The sequence below is a fragment of the Tenrec ecaudatus genome, chromosome 7 (genome assembly GCF_050624435.1).
Source record: "Tenrec ecaudatus isolate mTenEca1 chromosome 7, mTenEca1.hap1, whole genome shotgun sequence".
Taxonomy (NCBI): Eukaryota; Metazoa; Chordata; class Mammalia; order Afrosoricida; family Tenrecidae; genus Tenrec; species Tenrec ecaudatus.
This window is the reverse complement of record NC_134536.1, coordinates 135197286-135217497: the sequence shown is the minus strand read 5'-3', so window position 1 is coordinate 135217497 and position 20212 is coordinate 135197286. Positions and strand designations below refer to the sequence as shown.

The following is a 20212-nucleotide window of genomic DNA, read 5'->3' as shown; positions in this document are numbered from 1 at the left end:
ATGGTACTGTGTCATTTCCCTCTTCCCTCAGAACCATGGACTATGGCATTCAGCAAAAAGTTGAATAGGAAATTCTTCTACAACAAGCGAACCAATTACTCTACCTATGTGCTGCCTGCTGACTCCATTGCCCCGTTTCAGTAAGTAGCCCTTCTACAGGCCGGATCCCCCACCCCCAGGGCCCAGCATTTGCTGCCATTCACACTCCGTGTTCTGGGATGTGTTCCCCAGGGGCTCTGCTGAACCAGGCAGGTTCCATCCCTGCTGGGGCACCTCCGCTCTACACGGCCAGGGGCTGAGCAGGAAGCCTGCAGGGGAGTGTGATTGTCATGGCCTGCTGTGACTGATACTGACCCTGTGTCCAATTGCCAGATGGTGGGCCGTAGATTTCCACAGCAGCGCATGCCCTAACGTGCCTGTAATTAGCTAGGGACCCTTGTTTTCTGTCACTACACTCATACTACTTACTGCAGCCAAGGCAGGTAAGCCAGGAAAGTCGGTCATTGTGGGGAGAGCTACTTGGGTGCCGCTGACTGCAGCAGCAGTTTGTTGGACAAGCGCTCTGTGGGTCAGGAAGGAGTCGTCGGGGTTCTGGTTGTCTCTAAACTAGTCAGGGCAGGCGCGCCTCACCAGCCACTCCCCCACCACTGCTTCCCGGAATGAGGTAGTGGTCTTTTGGGCCTGTTCCACCTGACTGCAGCCTTTGCCCTCTCTCTTCTTTCCAGCATCTGCTACTACAGCCGGCTCTTCTGGGAGTGGGGGGATGGCATTCGTGTACATGACTCCCAGCGGCCCCAGGACCCGGAAAAGCTGTCCAAGGAGGATGTCCTGTCCTTCATTCAGATGCATAGCGCCTGAGGGTCTCAGCTGCTCATCCTGCCACCTGCCCTGCGGCTTCCTAGGCAGGCAGAGTATTCTGTGCCTAGGCTCCGGGGCTGGCTCTCTGCCACCTCTGGGAGGGGGACTGCAGCCTGGCCTGAGTGGTGGCCACCTTGTCATTCTCCCATGAATAGTGGGACCAACGGCCTCCAGAGAACATTCATGTCCCTTCTGGGACCCTTTCTGGGCTCCCCTCCCCAAGGACAAGCCTGGGAACTGTCTGCCCTGCAGGACTCAGCCTGAAGGAAACTGTGCCTGTGCGGGCTGAGGTCAGTACCCAGGGCCTGCGGGGCTGGTATGGACACCGGGAGGATGGCCACCCAGACTGATGGCCCTCTGTGACCTTTCTGAGTTCCAAGTGCTGCCCCTGAGGGTGGCCAGGCCACAGCTTTGCCCACCTACTTGACTGGGCAGGCCCTAGTGGGGGGAAAAGCCCAAAGTTGTGAGCTGGCCAGGAGGATCTGCCAACTCCACTGACCCGAGGAGCTGTGTAAATCAAGATTGTTTCTGACGTCTGCTTTGATGCCATGTCGGAGATTGTCTCGTCTCCTTGCCCTAGCCTTCCCTGGAGCTCTTCCCAGGCCGGACCTCTGGCAGTCCCGGCAGGCCGGGAAGGGAGGCGTGTGGGCCCCACGTCCCTGACCTCACATCTGCATCCAGGCAGCACCTTCCCTGGCTCAGGCGGGATGGCCTCCGGAGTTTGGAAAGCCATCCTGAGCCCTGTCCCCTTTGAGCCAACCTTGGGCAGCTCTAGAAGGGGTGGACATAGCTGCAAGACTTGCAGTGGTCTCCCCTGGCTTTAGTGGCCCCATCAGTCAGTACACCCCAGTGCCCAGCCCTCTGGCAGTCATGGCACCCCCATTGGCCACAGCCCGGGCCTTGGCAGAGCTCCTCACAACCCTCTTGTGTCCCTCCTCCAGTAGGAGACTCCATCCTCCCTGGTGTCTGCTGTCTTGGTGGAGGCAAGCGGGAGGCCAGGCTGTAGCTTGGGGGGCGGGGAGGGCACCTGTGGTGGGTTTTAATGGGAAATACCTCTGAGATGCTCCTGCAGGCATCCCTGGGGCCCCATCCCAGTGCTAGGCTGTTTCCATGGAGATAGGTCACTGAGTCTGCACCATGGGGGGTCCTGCAGCCAGCGGCCCTGCCCTTCCCGCTGGCAGTGGCACTGCTGAGATGTGGTGTTTCCACCCAGCCCTGGGGTATGTCAGTGTGTCTTGCAGAATCTTGGATCATTAAAGATAAACATATTTTTAATGCCTGTGTGACTCTGTGCTGGTCGCTGCTGTTTGTCCTGGGCAGCCCATGGGGAGCGGGGGGTGCACCACTTAGAGAAGAGACCCATTCCCTCAGGCTGCCCTGGCTGCAGGCTGCTTCCCACAGTGTGCCCCAGGAGCTGTCGGGAAAGGAGGATGAAGGGCTCACATGCCAGCGGGGCAGGAGGCACTGTCCCTTCCATGAATCACACAGCTCACTCTGGTGACACTGACAGTCCAGGATCAGCCTGTGTGACTAAAATAACGGAGGCGTCAGACCAATTAGTGTCACTAGACCAGGGGGAAGTGGGGAGAGAACGGGTTTGCTGACCCCTGGCCATGCTGCTGGCTCCCTTTCCCTTTAGGCCCCTCCACCCTGCACCCCCACCCCCCGCAGTCCAGCCTACACTCCTTAGTCCTGGCCCCCAGGGCCCCTCATTTAGCTCCTCTTGAAGTGACTTGACTTTAATTGACTTAATCTCAGAAACCCCCAAGACCTTGGTTTGGGTGATCCTGCTCCAGCCCCGTGCCCCCTACCCCCCCTGATCTGGAGAGGAGCTGAGGGCAGGCTCTGGCAGTGGGTGATGTCTGTGTTTGCAGCTCCCCTTCCCAGCCCCACTTCTCATTGCAAACCGCATGATTTACCAGCCACTGTCACCATCAGTCTGTCTGGTCATTACCATGGCTCTTACTGCCCACTCGCTCGCTGGAGGCCTCACCAGCCCCACCTGCCTCTCAAAAATGGATGAAGTCCACACTCCCCTGGGACCTCCTCATGACCACTTCAGATCCCAGGCTGCCCTACGCCATGCAGGCTGCATTGTTCTGCCATGATTACAGGCAGTGGGATTAACTGGGGGCAAGGCAGTGAGCGCTACGTGTGTGTGTTGGGGAGGGGGGTTGGTGTTAGTTGGTTATAGGGGGCTGCCCAGTGGCCCCAGCAATTCCACAGCCCTAGAAGAAGCTCCTGACAAGAGTTGTGGTTTGGGAAGTGTTTCCCATCATCTTCCTCCTTATTTGCCATTTAAGTGAGGGCTCACCTTCACAGTTCATCTCCTCTCTCCCTCTGAGTCTAAACCAAGAGCTTTCCCGTGAACCACCTCCTCCCTTTGATTCCCCAGCGCTGCCCCTCCTGCTACAGTCAGAGTGTGACATTTACTCAGCCGACCATGCAGCCTGGCACGCTTTATTGCCTTTCCCTTGGGTGCAGGAGAAGCCAGCACAGTGGCTTTGTGGAGCAAACCCAGGCCCATGGCAGCCAGAGGGCCAGCTGGTAGGGCTCCCAGTGGCTGGGCAGACGGGAAGGTGCCCGGAGAAGTGGACCCGGCACCTTGGTCCTCTTGAGGCAGGTAGGGCCCGAGTGGTCTGACGGGAGGGAGGGGCCCTGCGAGGGCTCACATGGTCCAGCAGACATAGACGAGGCTCAGGAGGACGAAGATGGCCACAGACAGCAGCATGTTCTTACGGTTCTCTCGCCGCAGCAACCTGAGCTCCTTCTCTGGACAGAGGGAATGGGTGGTAGGATGGCAGCAAGGACTCTGCTGCTCTCTGCCTTGCCCCCAGCAAGTGGGTGCACACTGCCGGGCACATGCTCCCTGCAGCCTTACTCATGACAATGCTCTCACGCAGTTTTGGTTCTGGATCCCGGCCTCAGAGTCCCAACCCCCCCCCCCCTTTCCGAGGCAGACTGCCCTGCGGCTGGCCCAGTGGGGCAGATCCTGCCAGGGGGTTCAGCTGTGTGGGCAGGGCCAGATGGGGGTGAGGGCCCAGCACTGGTGCTTCCGCTCCACAAAGGTGACCCGAGCCCCTGCTGCTGCTGCAGGGGGGTGTCCAGCAAAGCTAGTGGTGCTGAGCGGCTGTTTCTGCCCAGGAGGCACTGCCGTTCTCTCTCCATGCCCTCTGTGATTTGCAGGTGGTTGGTATCTTTGAGGGCTACATGGAGTGGTGGTGCTGTGGTTTTTATAAAAACTGTTAGGCTTGAGGGAGAATTGATACCAACCCTGACCAGAGGCAGGTGGGGAGGGGCCACGGGTGTGATTACAGGGGTGTGTGTTGCACACAGACTGCTGCCTGGGGGGGGGGGTCCCCTGCTGTCTGGGCTATTCCAGCCCTGATTCATGGTTAGGTAGGGCACTCCAGAAGGAGAATGGGATAGGGGCAGCGCCCCTCCCACCACTTACCCTCTGCCCCGCCTGGGCACTATCTGGCTCTGCCCTTCGTGTCCAGAAGGTGGCAGCATTGCTCCACCCTCAGAGCCCTAACTGCTCCCTAGCTGGAGGCTGGCCTCCTGCCTTCTGGAGCCTTCTGTGCTTGGGGGAAGGGCGAAGAGGCTGAGTCCTGTGTGAAGCTCTGGACCTGGCTGCCAAAAGGAAGAGGCTCCCATATGTATGCCACCGTCCACCCTCCCTAGGAACAGAGGAACAAAGCTCTCCCCTCCCAGATGGTGGTGGGGGTCTCCAGAAGGGGCAGTCTCCTTCGGGGCCCCTCCCAGCTGGGGGACTGGGGTTGGCTGGTACCTGAGGGAGCTCTTACCGTAGTGGGAGGCTTTGCTCATCAGGCTGCTCTTCTCCTTCTCCAGAGACCTCCTGTGAGGGGAGGGGTTATGGCTGCAGCCCCTTTCTGCCTCCTCACCTGGGGGCAGCCCCCACACCAGGGAAGGTAGACCCCACTGATCAGGGACAATGGCTCAGTCCTCCAATAGCAGGAGTGGGAGTGGGCAAGTGCGAGTTGCCTTAGAGCCAACAAAGCAAATGTGGGGGCCCCAGACCCGGAGCCAGGTGACACCAAGGTCCAGTGAGAAGAGGAATGGGAGATACTTTGGTGAGAGGTGGAGTATCTGGGGTGGGTGGGAGGGGTTTCCTTGGGTGGAAGCTCAGCTCAGGGGCCCCAGATCCTTAGCATTGGGCTGGGCTCACTCAGGACAGATGGGAGGCTGGACAGATCTGGAGGAGGGATGCGGGGGCAGGAGCACTACCTGGCCTCAGGGGTCATCTCTGCATGGTCGAGCCTGTCTCTCACGGCCTCTAGGTCCCTCTGACACTGGGCCAGCTTCTCCTCCAGCCCATCGATCTGAAACAGTACGAGGAGGGTCACAGTTCCAGTGCTTCTGTCTGCGCTTGTTGGCAGGGTGTCCACCCACGCACCTCTCCCACCCCACACGTAACCCTGGTTCCGGTCTGAGGCACCCTGAGCTCCTGAACCAGGGCTGTGGGGTGGGGGCTGCTCAGGACTTCCCAGCTGCTGACCCTTTAGGCCTTGGGTGTGTGTGTGCGCTGAAGGGCACATGGTGGAAGGGGGCAGGGCCAGTCCTTAGCTCGGACTCCCCAGCACAAAGTGGGCCCTCAACTGGAGCCACCAGAGGTCTGAGGCTGCACACAGCCCCGTGATTCTTACTGGGGTGAAGTACGCGTGCACGTGTGTGTGTCTTGCTGCCTTATGCCTCTATGCTGCCCTCATGCGCGCGCGCGGTGGAAGATTAGAAATCTAGGGGCCAGAAAACAGGCATTTTTCTCATTGACACATTTCATCTTCATATTTGCCTGTGAGAAATCAATAAAAATTAACGAGTGAACAGAAAGAAACAACAGCTCATAAACACTCCTGTACTTTGACTTGGTTTTGGTGCAAAAGCACTCCCGCCATGGAGGCAGTCGTGCCTGAGAGGCCCACGGCATAGCGTCCTCACTTGCTCTGAGACTCCCGGAGGAGTACATGGGAAATGGGACACTGGACCAGTTGTCTGAGTCGGGCTCTTGCCTTGGGTCTCTGACTCAGGCTGAGTGCTCAGCTAATTGGCCACCTCTCTGAACCCTGCTGTTTGTAGTCCACCTCACCCTGCTGGTGGGTGCTGAGCATATAGCTGGGGAAGGCTTAGGGGGCCCTGCTTTCTCATTGCTGGCTTCCCTTATCCCCCCTGTCCCTTGGAGGGATAGGAAATATGACCTCCATGCCAGAGGGGAGAACAGGAGCCCGACTGGGATGATCTGCCGCTTCTCCTTCCTGAGTGGCCCCTGCAGAGATGATGGACTTGGGGAAGGCAGGAGGCTGGGCCTCAGAGGTTGCAATCTAAGCCTAGGGTTGGGGTCTTCTTGCTTTCCATTTTGACTATTGGTGTGAACCCTCTGCCACCTCCAGCTCATCACCAAAGCCCATGGGAGGGAGCCACTGCAGAGCCTAGAGTTAACTGCCTGGTTAATTGTGTCATTTCCCTGCTAATGTGAACCAAAGAGAGGGCCTGCCTGGGAAAGAGCCCTGGTCAGGAGCTGGGAGCTGAGGTCTGTCTGGGGAGGCTGCAGGCATTCCTGGAAGCTGCCCTGCAAGACAGAGCAGCCAGGGTAGGGGGAAGAGGAGATCCTGTATGATGGTTAGTGGGGCCGGAGGAGCAGGACTAACTAGCACGGCTCCATAGGACGCCTGACACTCATACATCCATGATATTGAGCCAATTAAGCACCAAACTCCACACTGAGTTGCAAACAGCTCAAAACTCTACCTCCACGAGGCCTTTGGCACTGTCCTTGGCTAGAGGGGTACCTCCCTCCCTCCCCTGGAAATCACCCTTCATCCCCAGGAAACAGCATTTCCTGTTGCCCCCTTGTGTGTGTCAAGGGGCCCCAAAGGTAAAGTGGCAGCCTACAGCAAATCCAGTCTAGTTCACACCTGCCCTGCTGGCCTCTGGGTGCCCCCGAGGCTAGCCCACAGTACTCTTTAGCTGTGGCTGGAGGAGTTGGGCTGAGAGACTGGAGACTGGGGCTTCAAACCCAAAGCCCTCAGCCCCGGGGCGCATTTGCATTGCCACCCTGGATTGACTGCATCAGAATCTACCGGGTAGTTCTTACGTGCAGTTGACGAGATGCAGATTCCACTAGGGACCAGCAGTTGTGGCCTCAGGTAGCACATGAAGTCTGAAGTCCCCCTCCTGATGCTCATAGAAGCCAAGCGCCTGCACACAGACCATGCCCCTGGCCGAGTAGCCTGTGCAACTCTAAGGATCTCAGTTCTAGGTCGGCAGCCTCCCTCCCAGCCACCGCTGGGGCTACCCCCTCCTCTGTGCCTCACTCAGGGAGGCAGTAGGTTGGGTTGTCCTCCCTGAACACCCCTGGAAGGTCCCCGGGTGCCCAAACAAGCAGTACTGGCCAAAGTGAGGCCAGGAAGCCATGCTAAGCAAAATCTTACAATTAAGGTTGGCACGCGGCTAGTAGGCCAGTCAGTCTGCCCACATGCCCTGGGCAGGGCCTGCGGAGCTGGCAGCCGGGGGGCTTATCCAAACAAGCCCGGTTATCTTCAGTTCCACTGAAGAGCTCCACTTTCATTTGCTACTTTTTAATGAGGCTTAAACTGGCAGACACAAATCAAGGTTTTAGGGACTCAAGTTCTAACCTCCCCCTATGAATATTTATGTCCTGCTGACAGCTCTCTCTGATTCCCTTTAAATAGCAAGGCCCCCTTCTCTATCACCCAGCTGCCGCATGTGGCCCAGGGAAGGCAGGCTGAGTGGCAGCAGCTCTTGGGGAGACCTGAAACCCACCCATAGGCGCCCCCAGCTCGGCCCGGCTCTGGGAGCTGGCAAACACAGTGGTAGCACTTGCTGCAGCAGAAGCTGGCTCTGAGCAGCTGGAATGAGGGAGCAAAGACTCGGGGGCAGGGGACTCCTGGCTGCACAGAAGGCCAGGAGGTCTGCTTCTCTGTTGTGACAGGCCAGGAGTAGTAGAGGCCAGAGTGGAGTGGGCCCACAGTGGGGAGCGGTCCCAGAAGAGGGCCTGCAAGTATGTTTCTAGTTGGGTTTTCAGCCCACCCTCAGCCACCTGTCTATGGTCACATGCTTTGTAGATGAGCCAGGGCAGACATTAACCTTTTCCCTGCAACCTGGCTGAAGGCCACAGACCAGAGCAGGGAGCAGAACAAGGAGGCAAATGACAGGAAGATCCTAGAAGTACAAGGGTCTGAGATGGGTATAAGTGGGGTTGGGAGGCAGAAGGGCCGGAGCCTGGGATCAGGGTGCCACGTCAGCCATGGAGACGGGCTGCATCACCTCGTGGGCTGCCTGGCTGGGCGGGTCCCTGAATTCTAGGTCTGTTCTTCCTCAGGTGTAGAGCCCATGTGTCTGTGGTTAGTCGCTGGGCTGCTAAGCACAAGGCCGGCCGTTCGAAACCTCCAGCTGCTCCATATGAGGCTACTCTTGTAGTCTCAGGCTCGGAAACTCACAGGGGCAGGTCGCTTTCTTACAGGGTCCCTGCGAATCAGAATGGGCTCCATGGAGGAGGATGGTCATGTTTCCTGTCCTGAGCAGCCGTTCTGAGGACAGTGTGAGGCGGCACAGGCGAGGGATTGCTGTCCCTAGTCAGCATAGGAATGAGTTTCCAGGGAGCATTGACGAATCAAAGGAAAGCCACGTCCATCTGTGGCCAGAATTAGAGGAAGTAAGAGGGTCCCTGGCTGGCAGTGTGGGGATGGGGGCCCTTCTGGCTCAGATCTGGGGTCTTCCGGGACATGCTAGGGTTTAGTAGCTTAGGCACAGGGCACGCTGGAATGCTCGAGCCCACTGTGGGAGGAAGCTGGGGGCCCTGGTGGACCCCAGGGATGAGAGGGCTGGAGTGGGGTGTAATGGAGCAAAAGACTCGGGTATACTCTGGGCCTCGGGTGTGTTGGGCCCACCCAGTGTCCCCCACCCACTTCCTGGTTTACAGTAATCTTAGGAGGCGTCCAAATGTACGTGCACATCCAGAAAACCAAGGTCAGATGGTACACAGGAGAAAGGGAGGCAGTGAGGATAGCAGGTGAAGCAGGCAGGCAGGGTCCGAGGGGACCCAGGGCAGTGAGAGGATTGTAGTGTGCGTGCCCACAAGGTAGGAAACCCCATCACGCAGCCCCTCCAGAGCTGAGGCCATGGCAGGTGCTATGTGCACCTCAAGGGACCACAGTGCAAGGGGTCCCCATTGGAAAGCCTGGTCTTGGCCCAGAGGTCAGCAGTTGGACTCTAGAGGTTGTAGGGGGTGAGGTAGAACAGAGTGGGGTGGCCTGTAAGGGGTGGTGGTAGGAGGAACATCCCCCAGTCCCTTGGATGCTCCATTTCAACGATCAAACATACAAGTGGTTCCAGTCCCTCTGTCCACTGCAGGGTGAACAGCTCTATCTTTCATTGTCCAGGCTGACCCTGGGGAGCCCGCTGGTAGTGGTTGTCCTGCTAGAAGTGGGTAGAGGTGGCGCAGTGTGAGACAAAGTCTGGGATGTGGTGGGCTGTTTCCTATAGCACTAACTCAGTGGTCTGCAGCCGGCTAGACAGTCAAGGTTGGCAGAGGCTGTGTCCTCTTGGGCCCAGGGCAGTGGTGTCGTTGCTCCTGGTGGCAAAAGCCATGGGCGGGAAAGGATTTTTTCACTCAGTCATGGGGTCGAGGGCTCTCCGTGCATCCTTCCTCGGGGTCCTTATACACACATGCAGGGTGGTGGTGGTGGTGGATAGCTGGCAGCTCAGCAAAAGCAGCCCCAAGCCACTAAATACAATCCTCTCTGCCACCAGTCTTGGGGAATAAACACCTTGTTTGAAGAGCTTTAGGGCAGTCTCCCGGGGGCCTATTCACCATCAAACCACTGTTAGGAGAAACTCTGACAGTTGTCTGAAATGAGTTGTCCCAGAATACGGGTGTCTCCAGCTCCCACAGGACAGCTGTCTCTGCCCATTGGTCAGGCCAGACCCTTAGCTTGCAGCTCCAGGGTCTGCTGTCACCAGGCACCTCCTGAAGCTTTTATCCTGCTGAGCAGCATGGAAGGAGGCTGAAGGGCCCGCCCCAGAGCCACCACCCACATCCACATACTCAGGGGCCACTGAGAAGGGGCAGAAGGTACCCTCTGCCAGCCAGTCACTCTGCTCTATCTGCTTTAGGCAGCAGCTAGGCACCCATCTAGCTGCGGGACGGGTGGCCTCGGGTCACACCGTGGTATTGGGCACATTGTGTCAGGCCCCGGCTGGGCACCTGAATCTAATGAAGACTATGGTGTCAGGGTGCCTGAGTGGAGTGCCAGCCTGCATAGCCTGCATAGCAAAGCATAGCCGCAGGTCCAGAGTCGACAAGCAGACAGGACCACCATGCTGCGACTGGTCCACACAGCGACCCTGAGCTTGGGACCAGTGTCCTTGTTCTTGGTGTCCCTTTCGACTCACAGCGACCCCTTGCATGACAGCACAAACACCGCCCAGTCCTGCGTCACCCTCACAGGTGGCCTGTTGGGGCACAGGGCGGCAGCCAGCATCTCTATTTTGCAGACCCACCGCTTGCTGGCCTCCTTCAGGGAATGCTCCTTCTTGGTGACATGGTCAGAGTCCGTGAGACGGCTCATCAGCCCCACCTCTAAGGAACATTGCGGCTGGCCTTCCAAGACAGATGTGTTAGTCCTTTTGACAGACCTACTGAAAACCAGCAGGTCGTCAGGAGTCGTCCTTATCCTTGGTCCCCTTTCCCAGGCCTGCGAGCTGGGTATCCGTCTAAGTGTATGCTTCTTAAGACACAAGGAGGCTGGTCCAGAGCCAGTCACACAGCCAGTAAGGAAGGGTCCTGCCCCTGCCTACCACACCGAGTCAGTAGAGAACCACCAGCACCAAGTTCCTGGGAACGGAGCCCCTGGGCACAGCATGTATCCCACGCGAGGTAGTTTGCCTTCGTCTGGTATGTGGTATTTGGGGAAGGAGGTACTCCTGTGCCAGAGGCGCAAACTTCAGCTGGGGAGATTTTAAGCAACCTGACCTGGCATGGGTTTGGGGCCCCGAGTGGGGCTTTTGGCCTCAAAGCTGTGTTCTTCCCATTTCAAGCTCTTCTTCCGAAATTCCTCAGGAAAACATGGAATGGCCAAGAAGGGTTCTGTAGAACCAGGTCATTGCCATGTCCCCTCTAAGCTCGTTGCTCTGGCTCCAACGGGCTCTCTACTTTGAATAATGTACAAGGGCTTGGCCTGGTCTCTGTCTACCTAATAGATACTCTCTGTGAGGTAAGAATTTGGTTGAAGTCTGTTTGCTTTGAGACCAGGAGCCAGGTGCAGCCATTACTTTCCCCAAGGGCCCAGACACCCTCTCCATCACTTAAACTGCCCAGGGGCCACCCCCCCCCCCCACACACACACACACCTCAAACCTGCACAAAAACAATGGGCTGCCAGAAGAGGAAACACACGGGCTAGCTGGGCCTGGCCCACCCTTCACCAGTAGGGATCAAAGCCTGCTCTTTCACTTGCTAGTGCAGTGTGGGGCGTGAGGTCTGCAGTTCATTTCCAGCCCCAGCAGACTGGAAATTGAGTTTCTGGGAAACCACTCATTTTCCTGTGTGGAGGAGGCCCCGGGGCACAGATGACAATGGGGAAGCCAGCCTCCTGTCTAGAGGATGTCTGGCAGGCAGAGTTTAGTCACTGTGTCTGGGACTACAGGAGTTGAATACCGGCCCCATGGGGGTGGTAGTGCAGGTGATCAGCCTCAAACCCCCAAGGGTTGACAAGCAAGTCTTCAGGGTGGAGGTGCGGGCCCCCACAGACTTCTGCCTCAGGGCCTTGGATGATAGGGAGCCCTTTCTGTTCCAGGATGAGCAGATGAAGACAGAGGACTGAGAGTTTGCCAGTAAAGTTTTCAGAAAGAGAATTTTAAAAAAAATCCTCAAAACTCACTGCTAAAAAAAAAGCAACCCCAAACCACCAAACACAACCCTCACTGCTATCTAGTTGGTTCTGACTTATAGCGACCCTACAGGACAGGGTAGAGCAACCCCTGTGGATTTCTGAGAGTGACTCTGACTCTTTATGAGAGTAGAAAGCCCTCTTTCTTCCTCGGAGAGGCTGGTAGTTTTGAACTGCTGACCTTATGGGAGCCACCAGGGTTCTTCTGAGGAGAGCCAAGGGGCTGTCATGTCCAGGCTGCTCTGCCCCATAGTCCCCAGGATGGGAATACAAGGGCCTGAGTATGTGGCAGAGGCAGGGAGGAGGGTGGGTCTAACCTGCCACTCAGAAGGTGGGGCTGGGGGGTAGGAAATGGTCTCAGCAGGCTTTGCCTGATGCTGTCAGCCCCTGGGCCAGAACACCAGCTAGAGTTTGTTTTCTCTTCTTTTCCCCAACATAGACATGCATTTTTTTGATAAATTAGCCAAAGCTGCTTTGCCACGCTGAAAGGCTGAAAGCACTTTTCAAGAACTGGCATATCCACTCCGCGCCTTATGAATTCATTAATTAAGATGCTGGCAAACAGCCACTCCACACATGCTGACATCCAGCCGCGTGAGGTAATGAGGTTTTAGTCTCCTGACCCCCATCAAGTGGAGCGGAGCCAGGCGCAGGCTGCCGGGAGAAACCACCTGCCCATGGCGACCTGTCGCTTGCGCCTGGCAGCAGGTGAGGCTCATTTAAGGGTCGGCGGCCCCTGACGGTCTTGGCACACAGCGAGCCTTCCTCCCAGGCCCTGGCCAGCTGGCTGGCTCCCCAGCAATGGCGTCTTGCTGCCTGCTCCGCTGTGGCCTCCGAACCTCTGACCACCAGGCCCCTCAATTGGGCTCAGGTATCAGAGTCGAGGGGTCAACTGCCTCCTTCTGCCACTCTCACCAGCTTGGCAAACATTTACAGAAGGTCCACCGTGCCGTCTCTGTCCCTTCTACCGGAAGCTTGGTGGCTCCCCCCACCAGGGACACAGACTATTCCATCCTGAGTGTGCGCTGCTGCCCCTTGCTGCCCTCATGGCACGGACAGTCTAGTCACCAGTGGGTGAAATCACCCAATGTGTCCACTCTCCTCTTCTCCCGGCAACCTGCCCATCTGTCCTCAGTGGGTGAGAAACGGTCCCAGGGAACTTTAACCCATCGCCGGTTTTCATAGAGCTCCTAGTTGTCCAGCTGAGGGAATGATTCCCAAGCCGTTCTCCAGCCTCCACTGCTGAGGCTGGAAATGCTCACACAATGCTCCCTCAGCCTTCTCGTGGCCCAGTTCTGGTCCCGGTGTCCTAGGAGTCAACTGGCAGACTCCTCGGAAGGCTTTTGTTTTCCTGAGAAAGGGGGAGACAGTTTCCTGGTCTCTTCCCCCCTTCTTCCTGTTTCAGCGTGGGCTGTGAGATCTGCAGCTGTGGCAGCCATCCTGCAGCTGTGAGGGAATGGCCGAGAACTGGAGAAAAGACTTGCCCAGACAGAGCTGAGCTATTGAGGCAATCCTGTAGTAGCCAGCAACCTCCACGTTTCTTTTGAGAACAGAAATCAAGGTAGTCAGTCGTCTGTGCCTATAGCCTACAGCTTGTGTACTAGAGACCAGACCCAACCAAGTGTCTGCCTTGGGCATGTCCGCGAAGATGCTGCCTGTCTGTTAACTGGACAAACTGGCTGTTGCAGTACTTTGAGACACCAGGCTGAGTGGGCCCAGCTATGGAAGAAAAGTACAGTGACTAAAAAAGAGGTCATTACTGCCAGAGATTCTGAAACATAAGTAGGCTTCACATCTGACATCCGGAATCCTCCTGTCAGATTAGAAGGGAATGGCCCTTTTGCTCAGCCAGACTCTGTCAGTTCAGGTGGAAAGAAAACCTGCCTTGCCTCCCACATATGACAATCAGAACGGGGCTGGTGACGTCTCCCCTGAACTGTCTCCGGTTTACAAAAGCGGGCTGCTCCTGAGGGTCTTTTCACTGACTTTGTAGATACGTCAGGACAGGTGCATATGGTTCCTGTTTAGTGTGAGTTGTGTACGGGGTTACTCATTGGGCTGCTAACTGCAAAGCTAGCAGTTGGAACTCACCAGCCGCTTTGCAGGACAAAGATGAGGCTTTCTGCTCCCAAACAGCTTTATAGCCGGAGAAACCCACAGGGGCAGTGTCACTCTGCCTATAGGGTGGCCAGGAGCTGGAATGGACTTGATGCCAGTGGGTCTGGGTTCAGGGCAAGAAAACGCTCAATGTGTATTCAATGGTTTCAAAGCTGCCTGCAGAGAAAGTGAAGGCGATGCAGGGGACGAAGAAGCAGCCCTGGGACCATAATGGATTACCCATCGGCTGCGGACTGCAAGATGAGCAGTTGGAAATCACCAGCCTCCCCAGCAGAGAAAGATGAGTCTTGCTACTCCCGAGAAGATTTACAATCTGGGAACCCTACAGGGGCAGTCCTATTCTGCCCTCCTGGAGGGTGGCGAGGAGTCTATCAGCAGGACTGGCTGGACTTGGGGAGGGCAGGTTCAGAGTGGTGTACAAATCAATGCTTGCATGGGTGTGTGTGTGTGTGTGTGTGTGTTGCTGCCTATAACCACATTATTCTAAATAAACTCTCAGAAGCAAAAACTCAAAAACTCACAACCACAGTTTCAAATCAGATATAAGAAATTGGCAAAGGAGTTGGCTGGAAAGGCCTTAAGAGGCGCTAGGAGTTGGGGAGGGATCCCAAAGATGCCTGGGTTGTTTGGGGACCCACAGCCTTAGCCAGCCCATTGGGCAAGAGCCTGTCTGTTCATCAGTCGCTTCCCCCCAAGTGGAGACAGTCTGCAGGTGCCCGGGGCCCGCACTTGCAGGGTTTTTATTGCACTCATCAGATTAACAAGCATTTTTGATTAAATCACCACTTCATTGGCTCTGCGCACCCGGCTTTTAATAAGAAAACAGTATCTACCGCTATTGCACTTCAGAGCAGACTCAGACCCGCTAGAGTGATGGAGAAGCAGGAGGTGCAGAGCCAGATGCCAGGCCCTTCCTAAAGCACGTGAGAGTTTCAGTCTCAAGCCTGAGAACCGAACCGCAACCAGGTTCACTGGCATGGAGTCAGTTCCAACTCGTCGCAATCCTGAGGAGGACAGGGTATCTACAGGCTTTAAACCGTATGGCCAGTAACTCAACTCTCACAGCCATCGAGTCGATGCCGACTCACAGCGACCCGTAGGGCACCGCGACTGAGTTTCCGAGCTGCTCACGCTTTATGGGAATAAAAAGCCTTGTATCTCTCTCAGAGATGCTGGGAGTTTCAAGTGGTTAACCTTGCAGTTAGCAGCCCAATGAATAACCACTGCGCCATCAGGGCTCCCAAGCCAAAGAGATGTCAGGGACCAGGATGACCAATATAGCTACCTGGACAGGGTAACACACTACAGGACTTGTACCCACATAAGGCACTAGGCGTACATACGCCTCCAAATGACAAGTGAAACACCTGCTGTTGGACTAGAACTGGGCTCCAGAGGATTTTCAGGAGCTGATTTTTTTTTTTTTGCCAGAAGTAGCTCTCCAGGCCTTTCTTCTGAGGCACCTCTGGAGGTGAATTTGACCGTTTTTCAGTTCTTAGCCCTCAGAGACGCCTCTGAATTCGAACCTCTCTAAAACATGTGTGAACCACATAAGACACCTGGGATTTGCGTGGGGAATGCAGTCAGCAAGTTTGTCATCTCCGATGCCCTTTAAATCCTTTACATTACGGAGGAGAAAACTAAAGCCCAGGCCAGAAAGTTGGCTAAGCCACAGGGGAAGGGGGTAAGTGAATGACACACGCTACAAGTAAGCACAGGAGCCCCCGGGTGGTGCAGAGGGTTAAGTGGCTCACTGCTGATGGAGAGGTGAGAGGCTGGACTCCACCTGAGGTGCCTCAGGAGAAAGGCCTGGTGAATCTATGGCCAAAAAATGAAACAAAACAAAAAACCCAGTCTTGGAAAACCTTAAGGCTGAGGGGATTGCAATGAAGGTGACCCAGAATATGGACGAGTTGTTGAATGCAAAACTGGCGGTCTGCTCTGTAAGTCTGTTCCTGCGTCACAAATCGAGGTTCAAAGGGCAGACACCCTCAGGAGTGCGGTTCTATTCTGACATGCATGGAGTCCCCATGGCAACTGGTTACTAACCAGAGCAAATGACCATTTATTGATTACCCACTCTGTGCTGGCCACTGCACGCGTATTCATTTAACCTTCAAGATGCCGCTGTGAAGGATTGGGGTCTTCGGTGGAAACGCTAGCCCCTTCCTCCATGGTCATCCAGCTCTAGCTGGGTACTCAACTGTCACTCCCCACCCCACCCCGGACACACACATACCTGTGTCGTGAGGTGTGGCCACACATCTGAGTCTGGCCAATGTCCAGTGCGCACTAGTGGCCCAGGGTCTGCTTCTCCACTCTTTCCTGGCCAGTGGACACATCTACATTTACGGTGTGTGACCTGGTCTTGGGGTGGTAGAGCCACAAGATGAAGGGAATTAGGCAAGGCCACCCCTGTCCTGGCACGCTGGCCCCACTAGTGCCTGAGGACTAGACCCATGCCACTGCTGGCTTTTTGCAAACTACGTTTTGCTGGCACACGGCCACACCCACTCATGGGCAACCGGCCGGTGGCTGCTCTGGGGCTAAGATGGCCCGGGCGTCGCAGCAGAGCTCACACAGCCCTGCAGGCCCTAAGTGCTCACTACTAGGCCCTTGACGGTATTTGCCGGCCCCTGCTCGAGACCGTTTGGTTAGAAACAGCCTTCCTTGTTCTCAAAGCCATCAGATTTTGTTAACAGCAGCTTGTTGTTAGCAGCCACCGAGCTGCCCCGGACTTTGGGGCAAAGTCCTGCCATCCCTCTGCTTGTTTGTCTGTGTCCCCGGCCTCCAGGACAGATGGGTGGTGGCTGCTCCCGAAGGCCCACCAGGCAGGAAGTGAACTGGAGTCAACCACATGGAAGGCAAGACTTCCACCACAGAGTCACCCATGGCTGCGATACAGAATGAACAAACACAAAATCACCACCGGGAGTTCTGGCTCAGGGTGAACTGCTCCACAAGGTTCTGTGGCTGATTTTAGGGAAGATGCCCAGGCTGCTCGTCACAGCTCTGCAGGGGGACAGGGTGTTTAAACCACCAAACGTTATGTTCCTTGGTGATTGCAAACCACTTCACCTTTCAGGGACCTTCACTCCCCGTACAGCATCTTTAACAGCAACAACAACCCCGCTCTGGATCGACTTTGACTCCGGGTGACCGTGTGTGTGTGAGTAGCACCATGCTCCATAGATTTTCTATGCCTGTGAGCTCTCATGAAGCAGGTCGCCAGGCCTTTCTTCCGAGGCACTTCTGAATGGGTTCAAGCCACCAACCTAGTGGTCAAGCAGCCACGCGCTGCTTAATCATGTGCACCACACAGGGACTCTTAATCCTACCTTAAAGCCCCTTCCCCTAAAAAACAAACCCACTGCTGGGCAGACTCACCGACACAATCTGCTCCTATTACGTAGTGCTATCTCATATCCATCTGCAAACTCGCTGCACTTAAAAGAAGACTCACTTTCCCATCAACCTTTTCTCCCACCACATATGCCAATGCCTCTAAAGGGCATTCAGCCACCTGCGCACAGTGGGCACGTATGTGTGTGGCTTGTTCGGGAAGCACATCCAAGTTCTAGTGAGTGTCGGAGGGTGCAGGAAGTGCCACTCTATTTTTCACAAGCTTGACAAATGACTCTTCCACACTCTTCCACTTGAGAACTGCTTCACTAGCCTCAGGCACCTGCAGCAAGCTCAAGAAGACAGTTGCAGAAATAAATAAATAGAACGAAAACAGTTGCTACTGGGTGTCCGTGGGCCCATTCTGACTCCTCGCAAGTTCGAGGGACCGAGCGCAACTGCCCCATCAGGTGATCTTGGCTGTCAGCTTTACAGAAGCCCAAGACCTGGCCTGTCTCCTGCCAGGGAGCAGCTTGGTGAGTTTGAACACATACACCTTTGGCTGGCAGCCGTGCACTTGACCGTTGTACCACCAAGGTTTCATGTATCGAGACCATGACTCTCTTCCCCTGGTAATGTTCTTGAAGTTGTCAAGAACTCAGTTTTACTTGGCTCTACACTCACTGCCCCTAGAAACAAAGGCAGGAACTCCAGTGGCATATTTGCACTGGGCAACTCTGCTGCAAAAGGCCTCTTGAGGATGTGAAAAGCAAGATGGGCCTAGCTCACGCCATGGTGTTTTCAATCGCCTCATGTTACGTGCCATAGCCGGACAATGAACAAGGAAGACGGACGAAGGGCTGATGGCCTTGGTGAAGAATATTGGCTATACCATGGCCTGCCAGAAGGAATGCCCAATCTGTCTTGGAAGAAGTGCAGCCAGAATGCTCCTTAGCATAGAGGGCTGAGACTTCAGCTCATGTACTCTGGACGTGCTATCAGGAGGGCCGAGCCCAGCGGTCCTCAACCTTCCCAATGCCACCACCCTTTCAGTTCCTCGTGTGGTGCTGACCCCCAACCATAACATGACTTTAGTTGCTACTTCATCACTCATTTTGCTACTGTGATGAATTGGGTGACCCCTGTGAAAGGGTCAGTTGAGGACTGCTGGTCTAGTGGAATTTAATAGACAATACCCAATGACGGTTGAGACCCGCTGGCCTAGCCCTGAAAGGCATGGGACTTGGCAGGGATCCAGCAGAAAAGGAGCCGCTCAGTGAGATGGACTGACACAGTGGCTGCAATAAGGGGCTCAAGGACAGCAGCCACTGTGACCATGGTGCAGGACCTGACAGTGTTGCCTCCTGTTGTACATCTGAATAGATGGGATGACCCTGGTGGCATGGTGGTTGTGTGCTGGGCTGCTAGCTGCAGGCTTAGAAGTTTGAAGCCAAGCAGCCCCTTGGGGGATGGGGGTGTGAGGTTTTCTAGCCCAGTAAAGAGTTACAGTCTTGGAAACCTACAGGGGCAGTTTTACCCTGCCCTATAGGGCCACCACGAATCAGAACTGACTTGAACAAAGGCAGTGAGTTTGGAGTTTAACAAGGACAACCTCGTGCAAGTTCTCCGAGTGGGAACCGTAACAGAGAGGGGAAAATGGTGGGCTGCCAGGCAGACTGTCTACCTCGGATTCCTAGCTCTACCAGCTCCACTCGATGCATCCCGAGCTTCACCAGGGCCTCAGTGTCCTCCTCTGTAGAAATGGGTACTACATCTCTGCACGCATCAGGATTAACTACGAATGCAATGGAAGCCGTCGCTTCAATATACATCTGTTTTCTTTTAACATCACTCTTCCAGAATTCCCTACAAATCTTCAGTTTCCCAAGGCGATTAGCCAGCCACGTGTTTGGGCCTCCCATCTCAGGAGACACAGAAGCTCCGGTTGTGGTTAGTCACCGATGGGTTGGTTCCAAGGCATGGCAACCCATGTGTGTGGCCTCAGGGTTGTCCAGGCTGGGGACCTTTCAGAAGCCAACCCCCCAGGTGCCTCTGCGTGAGTTCGAACCACTACTTAGTAAGATATTAACAGCATGAGCTCTTTGGGGCCCTGCTCTTTTGGGGTCCCCTCCCCTAAGCCCACCCCTTTCCATACTCTTCATTTGCATGTGCCCCGTGAAATTCCCCGTCCCCTCGCCCCACGGAGCTCCCTCACGTCTGCGTCTCCATCACCTCTGGGGCGCTCTCTCCACCCCCACGTCTCACCTCCGGGTACTCCGGGCCCAGTCGCCCTGGGCTGCCCGCTCCCAACCCCGCGTCGCCCTCACTTCCTTCCCGAGCGCCTCCCCAGGCCGCGGCAGGTCGGCCACTGGCCCTCGGCAGAAAGGTGCGGCCAGCGAGGGGTCTGCCTCGAACCCCGCTTCCCCCTCACCTCCAGAGCGACGCCCAGATTCTCCCGCTTCTTTTTAGTCATTGCCCTCGCCGGTGGCCCGCGTCCCTCCTGGGCCCGCCCACCGCTGCGCACCACGCAAGCGCGGCCGTCGTGCTGCTCCCTCATTGGCTGCCGGGCGCGCGGGCGCCACCTACTGAGGGGCGCCGCGGCCCGAGCGGCCTTGTTTGTGAGGGGAACCGCGCTTCCCGCCGAGCTGCCGCCCGGAAGCTGCCGCGCGGCCGGGGACGAGCCCAGACACGTAAGAGAGCGAGCTGGGGTCCCTTTCCGTCACCATTCAAGGCCACTTTATGGCCCCGACAGCCTGTTCTTCACCCCATCTTGGCCTTCGGCGCCCTTCCTCTTTCCAGATCCGACCCCGCCCAGTGTTAGTCCAGGCTAACCGCCTCAGAAGGGGCAGGGCGAGGCTTGGCTCACCGACGTCGGAGGACGTGTTCTCAGGAGAGGGGCATCCTGCTTGGAAGAGAAGGTCGGCGAAAAAGCGGAAGACCCCCAACGAGATGGATGGGCCCGGTGG

At 56.2% G+C, this 20212-nt stretch overlaps 2 protein-coding genes across 4 annotated transcripts in view; one reads left to right on the top strand and one right to left on the bottom strand.

Annotated features, from left to right (window-relative positions):
• Positions 1-2133, top strand: part of LOC142453650 (cap-specific mRNA (nucleoside-2'-O-)-methyltransferase 1) — a 146951-nt gene extending 144818 nt beyond the window's left edge. For all 3 annotated transcript variants that reach the window (XM_075555174.1, XM_075555175.1, XM_075555176.1), the window contains 2 exons: positions 32-140; positions 726-2133. In XM_075555174.1, the coding sequence (XP_075411289.1) occupies positions 32-140; positions 726-858 (242 nt within the window). In that variant the 3' untranslated portion in view covers positions 859-2133. The remainder of the gene's footprint in view (positions 1-31; positions 141-725) is intronic.
• A 1153-nt stretch (positions 2134-3286) lies between these two features.
• On the bottom strand, positions 3287-19782 carry CCDC167 (coiled-coil domain containing 167). Its single transcript, XM_075555173.1, has 4 exons — positions 19678-19782; positions 5107-5201; positions 4665-4717; positions 3287-3630 (listed from the first exon to the last, which is right to left on the bottom strand). Exons 1-4 carry the CDS (start codon positions 19717-19719, stop codon positions 3527-3529), a joined length of 294 nt encoding a protein of 97 aa, XP_075411288.1. The 5' UTR covers positions 19720-19782; the 3' UTR covers positions 3287-3526.
• Between the last annotated feature and the right edge of the window lie 430 nt (positions 19783-20212).